This window comes from Piliocolobus tephrosceles, chromosome 9 (assembly GCF_002776525.5).
Source record: "Piliocolobus tephrosceles isolate RC106 chromosome 9, ASM277652v3, whole genome shotgun sequence".
NCBI lineage: Eukaryota > Metazoa > Chordata > Mammalia > Primates > Cercopithecidae > Piliocolobus > Piliocolobus tephrosceles.
In genome coordinates, this window is record NC_045442.1 from 31,786,202 (window position 1) to 31,809,541 (window position 23,340).

Consider the following 23,340-nt stretch of genomic DNA (forward strand, 5'->3'; position numbering starts at 1 on the left):
ACCTCGTGATCCGCCCGTCTTGGCCTCCCAAAGTGCTGGGATTACAGGCTTGAGCCACCGCGCCTGGCCAGATCTCCTTTCTCTAAAGCCTTGCTGTTTTCTGTATGAACCATGTTGTTCAGGGAAGCAATGGTATTTTAACTGGGCCTTCAAGGAAGAAGATGACTTAGGCTTTTTAGTGGTGATAACATTCTATGTGAAGAAATCCAGGTAAACAAAAGCAAGACATCCAGGTGTAAATGTTTAGTAAGCATTTGAAAATACAGGGCTACAGGTCTTAATGAGGTTGGAGCTTAAGATCCAAATTTTTTACTAAGCTTGAGAAATTCACCCACAATCAGACTCTTTAATGTAAATCTGGTAGTCTTATAGGAGTAGTTTTAGGGTGAAACCTTTAAGAATATTCATATACATATATATATATGTATGTATTGAGTATACCAGTGATGTTCCCTCCTTCCTTGGAATGAGAGCTACAAAAACAACTTTTGCTTGTTTTTCTCTGTTCTGCCTGAAAGATGTACATAGCAGCTTTTAGAGATAGCCTGCTTTCTTCAGGTATCTTAGTAATGAAACAATCACCATGTTCTGAGCTTCTGAATGAAACTATTTGTTGTTTCATAAAAGACTTGTAGATGCTTCTGTCTATGGGAGGTTGCATTTTGGAGGATTTGCTTTAGATTTATATTGGATATGAGGAGGAATCCATATTTTCTTTTTCTTTTTTTTCTTTTTTTGAGACGGAGTCTTGCTCTGTCACCCAGGCTGGAGTGCAGTGGTGCGATCTCGGCTCACTGCAAGCTCCGCCTCCCGGGTTTACGCCATTCTCCTGCCTCAGCCTCCCGAGCAGCTGGGACTACAGGCGCCCGCCACCTCGCCCGGCTAGTTTTTTGTATTTTTTTTTAGTAGAGACAGGGTTTCACCGTGTAGGCCAGGATGGTCTCGATCTCCTGACCTCGTGATCCGCCCGTCTCGGCCTCCCAAAGTGCTGGGATTACAGGCTTAAGCCACCGCGCCCGGCCTCTTTTTTTCTTAAAACTGGGTCTTGCTCTGTCACCCAGGCTGGGGAGCGCAGTGGTGTGATCATGGTTCCCTGCAGCCTTGACATCCCTGGCTCAAATCATCCTCCCACCTCAGCCTCCTGAGTAGCTGGGACTACAACAAGCACATGTCACCATGCCCAGCTAATTAAAAAAAAAAATTTTTTTTTTGTACTCCTGAGCTAAGCACTTCTCCCACGTCAGCCTCCCAAAGTGCTGGAATTATAGGGGAGAGCCACCGTGCCTGGCCCACATTTTCTCTTAAGCTATATTGCTTACATTGTTAAAGGAACATTTCCATGCTTATCTTTAATCCAAGTTCAGCATTAACTATGTGTCTCAGTTAACAACCACCCGGCACTTGGGAAAAGAGAGCTGCTTTGCAGAGTCATGAGTCAGAAAGAATAAATTTAAAATGGACTAAGAAATCCCCAGCCTGTTTACTGTTCATCCTTACTGTTCCGTCTGTCCACTTCATTTTGCTTCAGCCTGTATAAGTGACCCCTATCTTCTGCAGTCAGAAGTTGAAAATTGCATTGGAGGGTGGCCCAGATTCCTGCTCTTAAAGGTGCACTGGGCACAGTGCCGTCCCTCACTGTGGCTGGCTTTACCAATTTCTCTTTACTATGATGTTGTCTATTTATTTTTCCTTCCCCTTTGGGACTTTCTAATTCAGTGGCTTTAGAGGCCCAGTACTAGAGTAAAACACACTCCCCCATGCCTCACCTCATCCTCCCCACCCTCAAACAAACACACAAACAAAACCTAGGCTTACTTTTAGAAGGTATTAGATTACTTAAATAAGGAATGCCAGAAAGCTTTCCTCTAGCCTCTTGATACGACTTAAGAGGAAGAAAAGCTTTATTGTCATCAGTGTCAACTTTTGCTCCTTCTTTGGGAGGACAGTTGTTCATGTCTGAGCCATCTTTTTTCCTGGGATGAGGATAAAACATTTTAATTTTTATTTTCATATTTAGAAGGATAGCTAGTGATTCTGGATCTCCAGAAGCAAAAGCTGCTTACAGTGAAACTGGACAAAATATTGGTGAGCAAAATAAATTTAGTACCTGCTCTCTTGGAGCTTTTAGTTCAAGTTTCAGAAAAGCTAGAGGTTTGGTTAGAAATTGTATTATCTTTCCCCCCTAACTTCTGTCTGTGGGTAGAACTCCTTTCTCCTTCCTTGGGCCTTATTACTACCTATATTTCTTTAAATCCTCTTCCCAATTCTATTTCCCTGAATAATGTGGTCAACTCCAACTATTGCTGGAAAAGAAAATGGTAAAGGAAAAGGATGTTGAAAATAAGAGAAACTTTCTTCTTATCCACTAACTGTGCCTGCCACCTGCCTCAACATCCTATTTCAACAGCCAAAAGCTGACATCCTTTGCTACGTGCAGAACTTTTGATTTAAGTATATCATACATATTACCATGAGTTGGACCCCTCTCACCTCCAGGTAGGGTCGTTTCTTCCTGAGCATGTGCCCTTCAGCACTAGTCTCAATTGCCATCTCTGCCACCTTTTGTGGTATTGTACCACAGAGCCCTCTCTCTCCAGAAGCTCCTGAAATCCCAGCTTCTGTAATTTATAGAATAGTTCATGGCCCAGTGAGCTCCTTTTCCTACTGCCGTCAGCGTTGCTAACATATGCAAGCTTTAGAAAAGTTTTCTTGGTGAACGAATCACTCTAGGAATCACCACATGAATTCTGTGTGGAACTGGTTGGAGAAAGCAGCTTGCTCAAAAACTGCTGGGGCCAAGGAAGCCATGATAATTTATATATGATACAGTTCATCCATTTAAAGTATGCAGTTCATGTTTTCTGGTATAATCATAGGGTTGTGCAATCATCATCACAATCTAACTTTAGAATATTGTGTTCCCCCGAAAGAAACCCTATACCCAATAGCAGTCACTCCCTATTCTTCCCTAACCCTACTTGTAGCCCTAAGTAACCATGAATCTACTTTCTGTTTCTACAAATTTGCCTATTCCGGACCTTTCCTATAAATTGAAGTAGCTGTACCATTTTACAATCCCACCAGCAATGTATGAGAGTTCTTCTCCACATCCTTGCCAACATTTGTTATTGTTTTTTTGTTTGTTTGTTTGTTTTGAGACAGGGTCTGCACTCTCACCTAGGCTGGAGTGCAGTGGCTCCATCTTAGCTCACTGCAGCCTTTGCCTCCTAGGCTCAAGCGGTCTGCCCACCTTGGCCACCCAAGTAGCTGGGACTACAGGTGCGTGCCACCACACCTGGCTAATTTTTTTTGTGTAATTTTGTAGAGATGGGGGTCTCCCCCATGTTGCCCAGGCTTGTTTCGAACTCCTGGGATTGCAGGCATGAGCTACTGTGCCCAGCCTTGCTATTTTGTTTTTGCCATTATCCTAATGGCTGTGAAGTGGTATCTCATTGTGGTTTTGATTTGCATTTCCCTAATGACTAATGATACTAAGTATCTTTTCTTGTCTATTCAAATAATTTGTTCTTTTAAAAAATTGTATTATTTTTGTGTAATTCATTGTTGAATATAAGAGTTCTTTATATATTCTGGATACAAGTTTCTTATCAGACAAAATTTGCAAACATTTTCTCTTATTCTGTGGATTGTCCTTTCACTTTCTTGATGGCATTGTTTGCAGCACAAAGTTTAAAGTTCAGATTGATCCACTTTTTCTTTTGTCATTTGTGCTTTTGGTGTTTTATCTAAGAAATCACTGCCTAACCTCAAGTCATGAAGATTTACTTGTAAGAATTTTATAGCTTTTAAGGGCTGGGCGTGGTGGCTTATGCCTATAATCCCAGCACTTTGGGAGGCTGAGGCCGGCGGATCATGAGGTCAGGAGATTGAGACCATCCTGGCTAACACAGTAAAACCCCATCTCTACTGAAAATACAAAAAAACTAGTTGGGTGTGGTCATGTGTACCTGTAGTCCCAGCTACTCGGGAGGCTGAGGCAGGAGGATGATGTGAACCCAGGAGGTGGAGCTTGCAGTGAGCTGAGATCGCGCCACTGCACTCCAGCCTGGGGGACAGAGTGAGACTCCATCTCAATAAATAAATAAATAAAAATACAAAAAATTAGCTGGGTGTGGCGGCAGGCACCTGTAGTCCCAGCTACCTGGGAGGCTGAGGCAGGAGAATGGTGTGAACCCAGGAGGCAGAGTTTGCAGTGAGCCGAGATTCCACCACTGCACTCCAGCCTGGGCAACAGAGAGAGACTCCATCTCAAAAAAAAAAGAAAAAAGAATTGTATAGTTTTTAGACCTTACATTTAGATCTGTGATCCATTTCGAGTTCTTTTGTGTATGGTATAAGGAAGGGATCTAACTTCATTCTTTTGCATGTGGATAACTACTTGTCCCAGTACCATTTGTTGAAAAGACTATTTTTTTGCCTATTTAATTGCCTTGCCACCTTTGTCGAAGGGAAACCTTCATCTTTTCATAATGGCTATGTTTTCTCATTCATTGTCCACTCAAACCTTCCTGTATTTTCTCACAGTTCTGGAGGCTAGAAGTCCCAGATCCTTGATCTGGGACCCCAGCAGGGTCAGTTTCTGGTGAGAGCTGTCTTCCTGGCTTATGAGATGGCAGCCTTCTCACTGTGTCCTCACTCACTGTGTCCTCACGTGACAGATAAGAAGAGAGCTCTCTGGAGTGTTTTATTTTTTTTGAAATGGAGTTTCACTCTTTTGCCCAGGCTGGAGTGAAGTGGCATGATTCTAGTTCACTGCCACCTCCGGCCCCTGGATTCAAGCGATTCTCCTGCCTCAGCCCCCCAAGTAGCTGAGATTACAGGCACCCGTCACCACGTCTGGCTAATTTTGTATTTTTAGTAGAGATGGGGTTTCGCCACGTTGGCCAGGCTGGTCTCAAACTCCTGACCTCAGGTGATCCACCCACCTCAGCTTTCCAAAGTGCTAGGATTACAGGTGTGAGCCACTGTGCCCTGCCAAATAGACACCAATCCTGTTGGATCAGGGGTCCCAGCCTTATTACCTCATTTAACCTTAATTAACTTCCATAAAGGCCCTATCTCCAAATACAATTGCATTGAGGGTTAGGGCTTCAATGTCTGAATTTGGAGGGGACACAGACATTCAGTGTGTAACAGTCTTCTGTGACTCTTCTCCCTAGTCTCTTCTTTCCTTAGCCTCGTTTTCTTCCTCACTCACACTAGACAGAGGTGAGGAAATTGTGTCCCATTTGCGGTATTCACCTTCACTTTTTGTAGCGTGAGGGTTTAGATGGAATGGATGGAGAGGAAGTTGAACTCATGTTTTGCTCATTCATCTTTGGGTAGAAAAAAATGCCATTTCTTCTTTCCTGGAAGACTTTCATTTTAGGCATCAGCACCGGATGTTGCTACCTGTTAGGTTTTGACCGGTAAAAATGAGAGAGAAGTACTGTTAGAATCTCCCAGAAACTCCCTTCCCAAAAGTTCAGAAAAGATGGTAGTAAATCCTTTTGGAGGTGCTATCAGTGAGAAGGAAAGCCTAAAGAAAATGGAGAGATTCTTCCTTCATCTATAAATCTGGTGCCTCATCTTTCTCCCGCTAAGAGCTAGTCAAGCATGAGTCCTCATCTAGCACCTTGGCCAGGCGGGTTGGTGTGGAATCACAACCCAGGTGAGCCTGGTAGCCATCAGACTTACTGGGGAAGAAGAAGCTATGTAATTCAGTTATTGAAAAGGTGTGTCACTCAGCTTGGTCTGGCTTAGCCTGGTTCCAGTGTTCTGCCATTTCTGTGCCATGTCAGGACATATTTCCATTTCAATAGTGCAAAGTACTAAGAACTTTAATGGGAAGCCCCCAAGCTCTATCTGGAATTCCTTTCTTAAGAGCCTAGAGAAAGAAGAGCCAGTGTTAGACTATTTTTCTTACTGCTTAGGCTGAATACCCTCCACCTGGCATATCTCCAGGACATTAGGTTAGCACTCAGATTTTGCAGATAACAATCCCAAAGAAACAAACAAACAAACAAAATGTAAGGCCGACACATATACTGCCTTTGTGAGTACTGAATTAGAGATTGCTAACTGAATGTAGACTGTTCCACCTTCCTCAGGTTTCTAAATAGTTTTTTCAACCTGGTCTCCTGGTGGGAGACCTTAATCACCTGCTTAGATCTGAAGTACTGAGATGAGATTGTCACAGGGCAGGTTGGAAGATGATTTTATCTTCATTCCAAATATGTATTCCCAGAGTGGTAAATGTATCATACCCTCAGGATAAGTTTGCCCAAACAGTATCAGCATGTGTGCCTTGCAGTATGAAGAACAGGTCACCCATAGAGCCAGCTGACACCTGATAAGTATAATGGTGAGAAGGGAAGGAAGTAAGTGTACATTTTGAAGGTAATGCCTTCTGGGTTTTCCTTTCTCTCCCTCCCTCCCTCCCTTCCTGCCTCCCAGCCCCTCTCGCCCTTCTTTCCTCTTTCTTTTTCTCCTTCCCTCTCTTCCTGTCTCTTTTCTTTCCTTCTTTATGTCCTTGCTTTGTTTCCTGGTGAAAGAACTATTCAGGTTGAAAGGAAAGAGAATTACATCCCCAGCAATTCCATTTCCAGGGATTATTTCATTGTTCCAACCTCACTAGCTCCCCTGGGTTGCCCCAGTGGCCGCGAACATTCCACCCAGACAGAAGCTAGGGTACTTGGATCTCTGTATTCTCCAAACCTAGGCAAGAATAAATAGTAATAATAATAATAATAAACAAGAACAAGAACAAAACTTCTAGTTCAGTTGAGACAGGAATTAAAAAAAAAAAAAAAAAATTTCCTAAGAAATGTAAGGAAAGCCTGATTAAAAAAAACAAACTATAAAAGCATAAAATGTGGATGCATTTACAGAGTGCAAAATCTTTTTCCGAAGATACCTGTGGTCTAATGGTAGATTGATTTGACTACTGTAGCTCCTTTCTGTCAATCCTGTTGGTCCTGGACACTAAACCCTATGACTCAAGACTCCACCCCGAGTGAACTTTAAATTGGTGCTGCTGCTAGGATCGGTGGGATTATCAGTTCCTCTCTAAATTTGCTTCCCCTACCTTCTCATTGGGTTTAGGGTCCTGGTTTTCCTTTCTGCTTATGGGCTGTGGTCATCTCTGCCAACATCCTTGAGCCTTGCTCTCTGATTGAGAAAAATATTTGACACCCACTTGGTCATAAAATTCTTTCCTACTTTGGATTTAGACTAAACCTCAGCCTTAACTTCCAGATATTATCTTCAGCTCTCTTGGTAGTTTCTAGAAAAATAAGTTGTCAGAACTATCCTCTTGCTTCTGACTCATGTCTGTCATATTTGGTTTATTCATTTATTGAGGATTTATTGAGCACAAGCTGTGTACCAGGCATTGGGTTAGATGTTTGGCATTGCTTTTCCAAGTTTTTATTATTTGTACTATAAATGTTATATATTATGTCATATAAATGTTATAAATGTACCCTCTAAGATTTAGCCCTCTTTCAATAAACATTTCTTATATGGCTGCAATAGACTATTCCTAGGTATTGTGATAAGTGCAGAGATTGGTATTTTTTTTTAAGTTTTTGGTTTATACTTTTATTACCAGAATTAGATTAAATGGTTCTATAATTCTTTACCATGAAGAAGCTATAAAAGAAAATAATGATTTGTTATGCTAGCTCATACATATACACACACACGCAAACACACATATACACATGTGCACACGTTTTATTTTTTATTTTTGAGACAAAGTCTTGTTATGTTGCCCAGACTGGAGTGTGGTAACACAAACACAGCTCACTACAGCTTCATCCCCCTGGGCTCAAGTGATCCTCCCACTTCAGCCTTCCAAGTAGCTGAGACTACAGGCACATGCCACCACACCTGGCCCTGGCTTATTATTATTATTTTTTTTATTTTGTAGAGACAGGGTCTCACCATGTTGCCCAGGCTGGTTTCGAACTCCTGGATTCAAGTAATCCTCCCACCTTAGCCTCCCTAAGTGCTGGGATTACAGTTGTGACCTCTGCACCCAGCCCGTGCACCCATTTTGTTGTTGATTTTGAATGGGGTTTTTTGTGAGAAGACAGGGTTTCACTATGTCACCCAGGCTGGAGTGCAGTGGCACAGTCTTGGCTCACTGAAACCTGTGCCTCCCAGGCATAAGTGATCCTCCCACCTCAGCCTCCCAAGTAGCTGGGACCACAAGTCTAAATTTTTTTGTATTTTTTGTAGAGACAGGGTTTCACCATGTTACCTAGGCTGATCTTGAACTTCTGAGCTCAAGTGATCCGCTCACCTTGGCCTCTCAAAGTGCTGGAATTACATGCATGAACCACCACTCCTAGCCCACACCACCCATTTTAATAAACTTTGTGTTTTGGAATAATTTTAGATTTACAGAAAAAGTAAAAACATAATCCACAGAGTTCCTGGATACCTTCAGCCTAATTTCCCTCATTTTATATCACCAAGGTACATCTATCGACACTAAGTAACTGGCATTATTATTAACTAAACTCCGTGTTTTAATTAGATTTTACCAGTTTTTCCATTAATGTCCTCTTGCTGTTCCAGGGGCCATTCCAGGATATGCATTTAATTGTCATATCTCCCCAGTGATCTGTGACAGTTTCTCAGCTCTTGTTTTTCATGACTTTTAGAGTCTTAAGAAAGTACCACCTGAGCATGATAGCTCATACCTGTAATCCCAATACTTTGGGAAGCCAAGGCAAGTGGATCACCTGAAGGGTCAGGAGTTTGAGAACAGCCTGGCTAATGTGGTGAAACCCCATCTCTATTAAAAATACAGAATTAGCTGGGCATGGTGGTGGGGGCCTATAATCCCAACTTCTTGGGAAGCTGAGGCAGAAGAATTGCTTGAACCCAGGAGATGGAGGTTGTAGTGAGCCGAGATCATGCCATTGCCCTCCAGCCTGGGCAACAACAGCAAAACTCCATCTCACAAAAAAAAAAAAAAAAAAAGAAAGAAAGAAACTACCAGTCAGGGCCAGGAGCAATGGCTCATGCCTGTCATCCCAGCATTTTCGAGGCCGAGGAGGGAGGACCGCCTGAGCTCAGGAGTTTGAGACCAGCCTGGGCAATCTAGTGAAACCTCATATCTACAAAAAATACAAAAATTAGTCAGACACGGCGGCACATGCCTGTAGTCCCAGCTACTTGGGAAGCTGAAGTGGGAGGATTGCTTGAGCCAACGAGGTGGAGACTGTAGTGAGCTATGTTTGTGCCACTGCACTCCAGCCTGGATAACAAAGTGAGACCCTGTCTAAAAAAAAAAAAAAAGGTACCATTCAGTTATCCTGTAGAATGTCCCCTATCTGATATTTTTCTTGTGATTAGACTGAGATATTAAGTGCCCTTCTCATCAGGTCACACCAAGGGTTACATGATATCACTGGCAATATACAGCTTCATCATTTTGTTAAGGTAGTGTTTGCCAGGCTTCTTTGCTATAAAGTTACTGTGTTTCCCATTTGCTACTCTAGTCTTTGGCAATAAGTCACTAAATCTAGCGCACCCTCAGGATGAGAAATAAACTTCATTTCCTATAGGGAGAAGTATCTATATATATATTATTTGAAATTGTTCTATAAGAAAGATTTGTTGGCCAGCTGCCGTGGCTCATGTCTGTAATCCCAGCACTTTGGGAGGCAGAGACCTGTGGATTGCTTGAGCCCAGGCTTAAGCCTGGGCAACATGGCGAAACCCGGTCTCTACCAACAAAATACAAAAATAATTAGCTGGGCATGGTGGCACGTGCCTGTAGTCCCACTAGGGAAGCTTAGGTGGGAGGATCGCTTGAGCCTGGGAGGTTAAGGATTCTGTGAGCCATGATTATGCCACTGTATTCCAGACTTGGTGACAGAGTGATACCCTATATAATTTTATATATATATGAGAAAAACGAGATTTGTCTCTTCTCTATGAATCATTTATATTCGTATGGACTCATGTAAACCCATGATCTAAAACCTGTGTTCTTTTTGCTACACCAGGCAAGAAATGACAAAGACCTATACCAAGGCATTGGTTTCAGGGAAATTTATTTCAGATTTCATTGATTTTTTAAGAGGTGAATTTGATAAGACTAGGTGATTTTGGATGTGACCAAGTGATGGAGAAGGGAGTGTTTTAAAATGACACTCAGCTTTTGGGTTGAATGGCCAGATATAAAATTTTGGTTTGAAACTACTTACTAACAAGTATGAAGATTGCTTCTATTTAGCCTATGTGTTGTTGGCCCAGCTTTACTGAGTAACCCTATTCTCCTGAGTCAAAGAAGACAGTTGTTCTTTCTGATTGAAGCACCAGGGCCCTCTAGTGGACAGCCCTCTGGGTTCCCGTTCTCATCTGAAGGACTCAATATTTTTGTTCGGCTTTGGGTTTTTTCCGTTAGTTCATTTGCAAAGCAGAGATGCTTGATTCTATTTTCTGTCTAATGGTAAGTCCTTCCCATTTCAGAGTTATCAATTCACCCCCATCTGTGACCTCCTCATGTTCAATAAGAGGACAGTTACCCAGTCACAATCAGTCCCATGCACTAGTACTCTAAACCAGAGGGTACTTGATCGTTATTTTTTAACAGATGTATCCCCCTCTTCCATCTGGCACCATATTAATACGAATTCTTTGTTTCAGAGCCATCATCAACCACTTTAACCCCAAAATTGAGTCCTACGCTGCTGTGAATCACATATCCCAACTGTCAGAGGAGCAGGTAAGCCACTACTTTCCCCAGATGACCTAGTTGGTGGCTAGAATCAAGCAGTTGCCTTCTCTCTGATGGCAGGGGGTTTCTGTGACTGAGTTTTTGTGGGGGTGTCCAGGGCCAGACTACTGAGAGGAATTAGTGTGGGATTGGTTGATAGTACTTTTAATAGAGTGATACTATCTGCCTTTGTGCCATCTGAAGAGTGTGTTAATTATATAGAAGATATGTAGGTGAAAATCTAGTGAATTATTGTTTTAGAGTGAGTGTGATAAGGCATTTCTTTTTTTAAAATTTTAGGCAGAGAGTCGTTTTGATTTTGAAAATAAGAAATGAGAACTTAGAAATGGGTGAAACTGCCGATTGGAAAAACCCTGAATTCAGCTTAATTTGAAGCTATTTGGCTCGTTAAAACATGAGCCCTCATTGGGACAGCTTTTCCTTAGTAATTGAGTTCTCTTTGCCTTGATCAGTTATTTCTGAGGAGGTTTTTCTGTGGTATGGACTAAGTTGGAGATGCAGATAGCCTTGTCTCTTTGTTTTCCTTAAATCTGGCCTGATTTCCCCTTCTCCCAGAGCGTCTGCACTCAGCTCTGCATTATATAAAAGTACAGATGAGGCATTAGCATGGCATGGGATTGAACTTGATGTGTCAAAATGAGACTCTCGAGTCCTTTTTTTAAAAGCACAAAATAAGACATCCTATTCATATGGTTCCCTTTCCTTTTCACCCTACTCCCAAATTGGAGGGGCCAGGGTATAGACTCCAAGCCAGTAGGAAGACCACATGTGCCCTGTTCTCCCTTTTTGCCAGTGCATCTTTGTAACCCTTGTTTGAGCTTCTTGCTGGCACAGCCAGTCAGCTAGCTATGATTTGACCATGTGTTTCAATGTTCGTCAAAGCTATTTAGTTCTCCCAGCGAAGCACCAAGCAAGCCTTTTTCCTAACAGTCAAGCTTCTCAGTATTCCCACCAGTGGCTCTTTTCTCAGCCAGATGGATAGGACTCTATTAGTCTGTCAGTTGTTCCCTTTGACATATTTGTTCTCTTTTGTGAGGCCAGCTGTGAGAATCCATCCTCACATTTAAAACTGCTTTTATAAATGGCCTTTATTTCTTTTTTTCATCTCTGCCTGTGGAGCTATCCTGAGTCCTGTTCTTTGGTGCTGTGCTGTCTGTGAGGTGCTTTGTGATGCTACCATTTTCTTGTTGGACTGGTTCACATTAATTTTGCTATATAATTTTTATGCAAAATAATTCAACATCTTGAGTTTTATGCAGTAAGAGAAGGGGTGACTTCCCTACCACAGTGAACTCTGGTTAGTCTAAAAGCTGTTTTTTTTTTTTTTTTTAAAAAAAAAAAAAAAGAGGAAGAGACATTTGCTGTGTCAGCCACGTGCAGTATTCATCCCCCAGCAGCTTGGGAAGGTCAAGCTGAAATCTTTCTCCAGCAGTAGCTGCCACAGACCAATAATAAAAATCCTTTCTGGCACACAAGGCAGTCTGTGAAAGGATGATTAACAAGCACGTGTCCTCGGCCTCCTCCAACTTCTTTCAAAGTTAAATGAAATGATGAAAGTGCCTCTCAAAAAGAGTGCACAGGCCAGAGATGAAGCGATTTCAATGGAGAGGGATTTCATAGGAGAATGGGGAAGGGATAGCAAAATTGATTTACTTGGTCAATATATAATTGTATACCAGCTGGGTGCAGTGGCTCACACCTGTAATCCCGGCACTTTGGGAGGCTGAGGTGGCAGATTGCTTGAGCCCAGGAATTCAAGACCACCCTGTACCACTTGGTGAAGCTGTCTCTACAAAAACAAAAACAAAAAACAAAAGAGAGAAAAATTAGCCAGACGTGGTGGTGCGCACCTGTAGTCCCAACGACTTGGGAGGCTGAGGTGGGAGCTGAGTGAACCCAGGGAGGTTGAGGCTGCAGTAAGCTGTGATCATGCCACTGCACTCCAGCCTGGGTGACAGTGAGACCCTGTCTCAAAATAATAATAATGATAATAATTATCTTTTGTTGTTGTTGTTGTTGAGACGGAGTCTCGCTGTGTCGCCCAGACTGGAGTGCAGTGGTACGATCTCGGCTCACTACAAGCTCCACCTCCTGGGTTCACGCCATTCTCCTGCCTCCACCCCATTCTCCTGCCTCAGCCTCCCGAGTAGCTGGGACTACAGGCGCCTACCACCACGCCTGGCTAATTGTTGTATTTTTAGTAGAGACGGGGTTTCACTGTGTTAGCCAGGATGGTCTCGATCTCCTGACCTTGTGATCCGCCCACCTCGGCCTCCCAAAGTGCTGGGATTACAGGCGTGAGCCACCGTGCCCGGCCAATTATCATTATTATTATATACCTTCTATAAGTTGTGGTGCTAAGGTAAGTGGGAATCAATGAATAATCTTATTCATTGCTCTCATTGAGTCTTTGTGTACTCATTACCTCTTTTAACAGTCCTTTTCACTTGGTGGTTTGGAGGAGGGTGATACTATTCTGGGACCTTCTTGAGAGCCACCCTCAAAATAGTTGTTGCTTCTCTTCCCTAACTGACTTTGAAGGGTGCTAAATGACGGCATTACAGTACACTTGGTTTATTCTCAGCACTATCAGATTAGATGTATTTGACTGCCTCGTTAATCTCCAGCATGTGTTGGAGCACTTCTCTCCCTTCACTTATGAGCATTAATGTGAATGTCACTTAATGTTAACAGTATTCATGGCCTCTCAAAGAGCTAGTTTTATGGATTGCAGTAGGGCCCTGCAGTTGTTGACAGCAGACTGAATAGAGAAAAAAGTCAAGAACTTAATCCTCAATAGATTCTAAAGTACTGCTAAAATAAAACCTAAAGACCATGGATAGGTGTTAAATGAAATTTATAGCATTCAGTAAGTTAGCAGAGAAGAAAGGGCTCTTTGCTATGTCTGCCTGCCCAGCCTGCCATTTTCTTCTGGCAAACAGATTTGTGAATTCTTGAATTCTGACAACCCCAGACACATTCTAGCCTCTGTATGAGGCATTTCAAGGTGATACTTGTCAATTCATTATTGCATATTAAACAGAGCCCAGCCTTTCACGTTGGGGTTTCTTTTTAGACATCCAGAAGGTAAATGACATTTTTCTGTTAATTGTCATTGGCTTCATCATTCATGATAAACTTTTTAATCAGTTAATACCCTCAGTGTGACTGAAGGATCATTCTTTTTTGTTTGTTTTTGAGATGGAGTCTCACTGTGTCACGCAGACTGGAGTGCAGTGGCACGATCTTGGCTCACTGCAGCCTCTGTCTCCTGGGTTCGAGTGATTCTCCTGCCTCAGCCTCCCAGGTAGCTGGGATTACAGGTGCATGCCACCACACCCTGCTGATTTTTGTTTAAGTAGGGTTTCGCCATGTTTGCCAGGCTGGTCTCAAACTCCTGACCTCAAATGAGCCACCTGCTTTAGCCTCCCAAAGTGCTGGCATTACAGGCGTGAGCCACTGCACCTGGCCTGTATGCATTTTTATGGTATATATGCAGGTGTTGTATTTGTTTGGGGTTAATTGTGAAGCTTGTTCATTTTTACCTCCTTTTTTAAATATGTGATAGAATATACATAACATTTACCATTTTAACCCCCTCCCCCTTTTTTTTTGAGATGGAGTCTTGCCCTTGTCACCCAGGCTGGAGTGCAATGGCGTGATCTCAGCTCACTGCAACCTCTGCCTCTCGGGTTCAAGCAATTCTCCTGCGTCAGCCTCCATAGTAGCTGGGATTACAGGTGCCCACCACCACGCTCAGCTAATTTCTTGTACTTTTTAGTGAAGATGGGGTTTCACCATGTTGGCCAGGTTGGTCTCAAACTCCTGACCTCAGGTGATCCACCCGCCTCGGGCTCCCAAAGTGCTGGGATTATAGGCATGAACCACTGTGCCCGGCCCATTTTAACCCTTTTTGAATGTACAGTTCAGTGGCATTAAATACATTCACATTGTTGTGCAACCATCTCTGCTGTCCTTCTCTCCAGGGCTTTTTCATCATTCCATACTGAAACTCTATATCCATTAAACAGTTACTCCCCATTTCCCCTACCCTGAGCCCCTGATAACCACTGTTCTACTCTGTCTCTATGAATTTGACTATTCTAGGTACTTTAATGGAATCATACAGTATTTGGACTTCTGTGACTAGCTTATTTCACTTAGCATCATGTATTCAAGATTCATCCATATTCTACCATGTGCCACAATTTTGTTCCTTTTTAAGGCTGAATAATATTCCATTGCATGTATATACATTTTGTTTATTCATCCATTGGTGGACATTTGGGTTGTCTCCACCTTTCAGCTATTATGAATAATGTTGCTTTTGAACACTGGCATACAACTATGTGTTGGAGTCCCTGCTTTCAATTCTTTTGTGTGTATACTCAGAAGTGGAATTGCTGGATCACAGGATAATTCTATGTTTAACATTTTGAGGAACTGCCAGAATGTTTCTCAGATTGGCTGTACCATTTTACATCCAATTTCTCCATATCCTTGCCAATACTTGTTTTCTGTTTTTTTTTTTTTTTTTTTTTTTTAATAGCCAGCCTAATGGGTATGACGTGGTATCTCATTGTAGTTTCAGTTTGCATTTACCTAATGATATATTGAGCATCTCTTCATGTACGTATTAGCCATTTGTATATCATCTTTGGAGAAATGTCTTTTTAAGTCCTTTGCACATTTTTTAATTGGGGAATTTTGTTGTTGTTGTTAACTGTTAGGAATTCTTTATATATTCTGGATGTTAATTCCTCCTTAGGTATCTGATCTCCAAATACTCTATTCCATTCTGTGGTTTGTCTTTTTGCTCTATTGTTAGTGTCCTTTACACATAAGACTTTTAAAACTTTGGTGAAGTCCAGTTTGTCTGTTTGTTGTTGTTGTTGTTGCCTGTGCTTTTGGTGCCGAATCCAAGAAATCCAAGAAGTCCAAGAAGTTATTGCCAAATCTAATGTTATGAAGCTTTTCCCCTATGTTTTCTTCTAAGAGTTTAGTTTTAACTCTTATGTTTAGATATGTAATCCATTTTGAGTTAATTTTTATATATGGCATTAGGTAAGGGCATTTTGACCTCTTTTTGTATTTAACATATCTTTATGAATAAAGATTATGGAGAAGATACAACTTGCTTTTCTAAGAGCTATGAAACTACTCATAGTTTATTCCCTACTGGATTTGGCTTGTTTCTAGGACACCTTTCAAAATTGTCCCTCAGGCCCCTTGTCCCCTGCTCAACTGAGATTTAGTTCCTTTCTCTCTCCAGTGTGGCTTCTTAGTAAGCATGCATCCTTACCTGGTAGAATCATTTGATATGTCCAGGAAAATTGATCATCAAGGAATAAGGATTCCCAAAAAGATGAAACTAAGGGGTCAGACTGGAAGATTTAGAATGCATACCAGCTTAAGTGGTTTCAGACATTAGGAACTTTGAGTCTACTTTGATTCTTTCCATTCCTAAGGCTACTTTCTCTCTGCTTCCAGTTGTGTTCATCTCCTCTAGCTCTCTTCTCTTTTAAAGAGGACTACAAATAATGCACCCTGAGCACATCAGTCAGCCTTGTAAGCCTTCCGAAATTCTGGTCTTCAGCTTGTCCCTCGCTAGTGGCCTGCACCCTAATTTTCTTTTTTGTTTGCTTGGCGGGTGTGTGTGTGTGTGATCTCAATCTGTTGCCCAGACTGGAGTGCAGTGGCATGATCATAACTCACTACAGCCTCGACCTGCTGGGTTCAGGTGATCCTTCCATCTTATCCTCCTGAGACTAGGACCACAAGCGCATGCCACCATGCCTGGCTAATTTTTTAAATTTTTTGTAGAGATGGAGTCTCACTATGTTGTCCAGGCTAGTCTCGAACTGCTGGGCTCAGGCAATGCACCCACCTTTGCCTCCCAAAGTGCTGGGATTATAGGCGTGAGCACCAGGCTGCACTCTGATTTTCATTCCCCTAGGAGGATAGTTGTCATACAACTTGTGTTGCATAGATAAACCCTGTGACCATTTTGTCTGTACTAAATAAATGTAGCTTGCAGGTGTTTAAGAGAAACTCTTACCTTCGGGCTAATTCTTGGGTTTGGATGCTTTGAGGATATCCTGTCTTGGTGAGGCAATGCTGCTACCTTCACAGAAGTATGCTGAAATGGAAGAGCTCTCCAGGGAGGTTCTTCTGCCTATCCTGTCCTATCTGACACTCTTAGATACTCCCTCTCCTCTATTCTTACTTTTATTTTATTATTTTTTTTTAGAGACAAGGTCTTGCTCTGTCACCCAGACTGGAGTGCATGGAGTGATCATTGCTTACTGTAACCTCAAACTCCTAGGTTCAAGCGATCCTCCTGCCTTGGCCTCCTGAGTAGCTAAGACTACAGGAGCATGCTACCATGCCCCGCTAAATTTTTTTCAGTTTTGTGGGAAGAGGAGTCTCAATGTGTTTCCCAGGCTGGTCTCACACTCTTGGCCTTAAGTGATCCTCCCATCTTGTCCTCCCAAAGTGCTGGCATTATAGGTGTGAGCCACTGCACCCAGCCCTATTCCTACTTTTCAAACTAGGAGAAATACTTTGATATTATCAGCTGCATCATATTAGAAATGCATCCACGTATGTGCTAGAGGTCTGCCATGTAGTTTCTTAGAATAATATTAATTCACAGGTGGTGCTTAACCTAAGGTCCAAGAATAAATAGGCTTTAAAGAGTTAGTACACACCCTGAAATTGTGTGTGAAATTATGCATATGTCCTTTTTAAAATTATTATTACTGAAGAGGGTTCATCTTTCCTAAGATCCTCAACCGGACTTTGACTTCCCTTTTACAACATTTTAAGAATCACTAGCTTAGCTACTTTGAAAAGTACCTCATACTAGGCCAGGCACGGTGGCTCATGCCTGTAATCCCAGCACTTTGGGTGGCCAAGGCGGGCAGATCACAAGATCAGGAGTTTAAGATCAGCTGGCCATAGTGAAACCCTGTCTCTACTAAAAATACAAAAATTAGCTGGGCATGGTGGCATGTGCTTGTAATCTCAGCTACTCAGGAGGCTGAGGCAGAAGAATTGCTTGAACCCGAGAGGCAGAGATTGCAGTGAGCTGATATTGTGCCACTGCACTCCAGCCTGGGCGACAGAGCAAGACTCAATCTCAGTGGGGAGGGGAAAAAAAGTACCTCATACTTTTTTTGCTGCAAAGCCATCAGACCTTTGAAAATGCTCATTGAAGATCTTGAGCTCCTTTTAGGCTATTCACCATTTGGGTTGGTTTACAAATGCTATGACGTGGTGATTTATATCTGCTCTAATTTCCTTATAGGCAAGAGAGGGCTTCATAGCAGACCTTTACAGAAGATTCTCTAGAGCCCTGAATATCTAGCAAACACAGTGGCAATTTAGTGTTCAAAGCAAAACCTTCTTTGAACACCTTATTCCTTAAGCTTTCAGTCACATTCATGACCAATTTTCTGCCTTTGAAATATCCCACTGGAAAGCAAGGAAATTATTGGCCCTCTCTTGCTTTCTTCACCGTTCGTTCTGCTATCAGTATTTAGTGCCTGCTCTTTGCCTCGGAGTGTGCTAGGCATTTGAGGGAGACAAAAGGGCTTTTGCTCTCAGAGGATGGAATAGTGCAAGAGATGGTTTAAAGCAACTTGTTATTGTTAGCCTACCAGTGGATCTGTTCTGTTAGAGAAAGATCTCTGCAGACAATCAGAAAAGTGGTCAGAAAAGGCCATATGGAGGAGAAAAGAATTGAATTTGGCCTTGAAAGAGGATGGGTAGGGACTGGATAAAATGAAGAGGCATAAATTGTAAAGTGTACTCAAAACCAGGATCTGAAAAGGATGGAAAGAATAGAAAATAGTTCTAGCAAGTCATGTCCTTGGGTCACAGAACACCCGGAGACTGGATGATTTAAAATACAAGTCAGTCATTTAATTGCAGCCTCCATCATCCCTATTGCACTGACTCTCATCCCTGTCCTAAGTGTACTGCCTTTGGTTCCATTCACAAGCATTTATTAGGGGCCTGGTATGAGCTAGCCTCAATGCTAGACATATGATGAGGCCTACTGGGTAAATCTATCTTTTTTTAAAATTGCAGTTAAAAAAACCCACATCTTTCAATACTTAACCATTTTAATTGTGTTAAGTGTATGGTGTATAGTACACTTAACAATATGTCCATTGTTGTGCCACAGATCTCGATAACTTTTTCGTCTTGCAGAATTGAACAACTTCCCCCCAACCCTCAGCTGCCCTGGTAACCACCAGCCTGCTTACTATTTTTAAGAGTGGGCATACTTATCTTGAAGTTGGTGTTCTTTTCAACCAAGTGACCCAGGAGCTTGCTAAAAATCTCTCTACGTGTAAATTTAGAAATTTTCTGGGAAGAGCAGAAAGGTGTTCTGCTGGTACCCGCATATGTCATAGGGCCATAGGATGGTGTAACCAGATTCCTAGGTTTAAGTCTCTGCTGTAACTAGGGCTTTGGATTTTGGATTCACAGGAGACCTGTATAATGTTGTATAATATAAGACATATCTTCAAAAGTATTATGACAAAACAGGTTATTCATTTGTGGGAGTAGGTTAAAGAAAATTAAGGAAATAACATGCTTTATATCTGAATGAGTGAAGGTTATGTTAGAAGCTGCCAAATATTTTCTTATTTCCATCTATTGGTAATCTTGCTAAACCATTTTTGTTTTCTCCTGATCCTAACAGTCATTACAAATAACTGCTGGCTCTTTAGAAATACAAATGGTGCCTAGCTTCATTTTCCCAGAGAGGATTGAAGCACTCATAAGAGGAGAACCCCAGTTTGTGGGGAACAACATTGTTAGGGGCCCTGGGTGGCATCCATTACATGAGAACATCCAGGAGAAGAACAGAAAGATCTTGGGGAAAGGGCCAGAGAACACAAAGACTTATGAGGAAAATGGAGCCTGATACTTCAGCTTGAGAGTCGTTGGTCCTTGGTGTACTAGTAAATGTTTAACAATTGCTTGGGGACTGGGGTTGTGAAGCTGTGAGTGGTGGGAGGGAGGCTGATTTGTAGTGTTCGGTGTGAATGCTCCCACCATGGCTATTAATGTGAAGCCAGCTGGCTCTCACCATTTTTGAAATTTAACAGTCAACTCACAAGCCTCTGTATGAGCCATCTCCAGCACACCACGGGTTGTTGAGGAAGACTGAGAGAAAGGGGTTGTAAAGCTGTGTGGCAGGGTTTTCTGAGCAGGAGGTGAATGTGACCCACTTTCCCCATGGAAGCCACCTAAGTAAAAGTTTTCCCCGGAGAAGCTTTGGATCTCAAATAGGGTAATTGAGGCCTCTCCAAGCAGCCCGCATTGAGAACTCCTGTGGTGTTTTCTCATCTTAGAACAGGACCTGAACCATCACACAAGGCAGCCTTGGCAGAGACGTGCTGGAGAGCTGAGATGTAAGACTCCCACAACAGCCATAACTCAGTTTTCTGTACTTGGCATCATGTTTTTGTACAACAGCCTGTATTGTAGTCTTTCACTGCCTCCCTATAAGCCATGAATGATGGTTGCTTTGCGAACTCTCAAGTGTGAGCATGTGACACCAGCGCTGGCCATCCGACCCCACCTTCTTCGTTGCCTCTGTTTAGATTCTGGCATTTCAGTTGACCTGTTTGCAGAAAAATGTTTGATATGAGTTGTTCACCGGAGTCACTACTGCTGGAAAGATATGTCAGAAGTGGGGATGAGGTGGAGTTTTACAAGCTGCTTATCCTCAGTAATCATCTCTATGTTATATAGGGCATCTTGAGAAGGCCCACATGAGAGGGTCAGCTGAACAATGATGTGCTGCTAGGATGACCACTGTCTTCCCTGGACCAGGAGATAAGCTGCACTGCCAGAGGCCCTAGATAGGAGAGAATGTGTTTCAGATTTAAAATACATGCAAATAGATAAAAGGAAAGGAACAACTAGTAGCTTTTGAGCTGCACAGTTTTATATGGGTTATTTACTTAATTTTTATGTCCTAGATCGGGCATGGTGGTTCATGCCTGTAATCCCAGCACTTTTGAAGGCTGAGACGGGCAGATCAGCTGAGGCCAAGAATTTGATACCAACCTGGCCAGCATGGTGAAACCCTGTCTCTACTAAAAATACAAAAAAATTAGCAAGGCATGGTGGTGGGCACCTGTAATCCCAGCTACTCGGGAGGCTGAGGCAGGAGAATTGCTTGAACCCAGGAGGCAGAGGTTGCAGTGAGCCGAGATCACTCCGTTGCACTCCAGCCTGGGCAACAAGAGTGAAACTCTGTCTTTAAAAAAAAAAAAAAAAAAAAATTCTTATGTAAATTATTTGGGGTAGATGTGGTTATCATTTTATAGATGAGAAAACTAAAGAAACTAAGTAATTTGTTCAGGGTCGCACAGCTATTAGTGGTAAAGCCATAAAGTGAACCTAGGTCTGTCTGACTCCAAAGCCTGAGCCTTTTCAGTTTTATCAGGCTGGGGCATATGTGACAACCTGAGTGTGTCAGATATTCTGAAGGAAAAAGTATAGGAAAGTGGAGAAAGAAGGAAGGAGAGTAAAGATAATGGCTTATTCCCGGGGGATGGGGGAAGGTCCTAGACTGGGAAGGTCCTAGACAGGGAAGGGCCCATTCAGTTGAGGACAAAAAGCACTAACGAGGGGTCTGGGGACTGTGCCTTCCAGTCAGGCAGAAATGTGTAAGTAGAAGATCCTGGCACAGTATAGTAACTTTATAAACGAGAGAAAAGACTCTTTATTCCAATCAAGTGTCTCAGAAAAGTCCCTATGAGAAATAAAGCTTCTTCTACACACTACAGGGACATGATGACTTAATTTTTTTTTTTTTTTAATTCTTAGAGACAAGATCTTGTTCTGTCATTACAGGCTGGAGTGCAGTGACACACTTATAGCTCACTGCAGGCTCCAACTCCTGGGTTAAGCTATCCTCCTGCCTCAGCCTCTCAAAATGCTGGGATTAACAGGCATGAGTCACCATACACAGCCAACTTTTTTTTTTCCCTTTTCCTTTTTTTTTTTTTTAGATATTCAGTTTCTCTCAGTCACCCAGGCTGGAGTGCAGTGATACGATTCTAGCTCACTGCAACCTCGAACTCGTGGACTCAAGCAGTCCTCCTACCTCAGCCTCTCGAGTAGCTGGGACTACAGGCATGTGCTACCATGTCTGGCAATTTTTTTTTTTTTTTTTTGGTAGAGATGGGGTCTTACTATGTTGCCCAGGCTAGGCTGGTCTCAAACTTTTGGTTTCAACAATTCTTTTGCTTTGCCCCCCAAAGCACTTGAAATACAGGCGTGAGCCACGATGCCCTACCTAAAATATTTTTACTTACTTATTTTAGTAGATAATATATGGTTCAGGATCTAAAAGGTAGCACAAGGAATATTTATTTATTTATGAAACAGAGTTTCACTCTGCTGCCCAGGCTAGAAGGCAGTGGCGCGATCTCTGCTCACTGCAACCTCTGCCTCCTGGGTTCTAGCAATTCTCCTGCCTCAGCCTCCCGAGTAGTTGGAATTACAGGCACAGTTACCACACCCGGCTAATATTTTGTATTTTTAGTAGAGACAGGGTTTTGTCATGTTGGCCAGGCTAGTCTCGAACTCCTGACCTCAGATGATCCATCTGCCTTGGCCTCCCAAAGTGCTGGGATTATAGGCATGAGCCACCACGCCCAGCCAGCACACTGAATTTTAATTGTTTTTAAAATAGTGATTCCATTTTGTTTATAGAAAAAAAAGACTAAAAATTAATGTCCCACAGCCAAGCTGGATGAATGCAGAGGTCACTGGCAGAGAAGAGCTCGGCTTATTATTCATCTCTATCACTGCCAGCATTTTCTCCAATTAGGTATGATTTTGAAATGACTGTCATATAAACTTCTGGTCTTAGGCAACTGTGAAGCTTCATTGGCAGTGCATAGAAGGAACAATGATGGAGGTAGTAGGAATCCTAGTAATTGTCAGCTTTAAAAAAAAAATTTTTTTTTTTTTTTTTTGAGACAGAGTCTCACTCTGTCGCCCAAGCTGGAGTGCAGTGGCACAATCACGGCTCACTGCAACCTCCACCTCCCGGGTTCAAGCGATTCTCCTGCCTCAGCTTCCTGAGTAGCTGGGATTACAGGCGCACACCATCACGCCTGGCTAATTTTTGTATTTTCAGTAGAGACAGGGTTTCACCATGTTGATCAGGCTGGTCTCAAACTCCTGACCTCGTGATCTGCCCTCCTCGGCCTCCCAAAGTGTTGGGATTACAGGCATTAGTCACCGCGCCCAGCCTAAAAAAAGTTTTTTTTGAGACAGGATTTCACTCTGTATCCCAGGTTGGACTGCAGTGGTGTGATCATGGCTCACTGCAGCCTTAATCTCCTGGGCTCCAGTGATCCTACCATCTCCACCTCCTTAATAGCTGACTGCAACCTTGAGCTCCTGGACTCAAGCAGCCCTCCTGCTTCAGCCTCTCGAGTAGCTGGGACTACAGGCATGTGCTACCACGTCTGGCTATTTTTTTTTTTTTTTTGGTAGAGATGGGGTCTCACTGTGTTGCCAGTCCCAGCTGAGTAGTT

At 42.6% G+C, this 23,340-nt stretch overlaps 1 protein-coding gene across 2 annotated transcripts in view; it reads left to right on the forward strand.

Annotated features, from left to right (window-relative positions):
• The window catches only part of ARMH3 (armadillo like helical domain containing 3), a 223,820-nt gene that overhangs the window by 165,412 nt on the left and 35,068 nt on the right, over positions 1-23,340 (forward strand). For both annotated transcript variants that reach the window (XM_023206477.1, XM_023206479.1), the window contains one exon: positions 10,669-10,747. In XM_023206477.1, the coding sequence (XP_023062245.1) occupies positions 10,669-10,747 (79 nt within the window). The remainder of the gene's footprint in view (positions 1-10,668; positions 10,748-23,340) is intronic.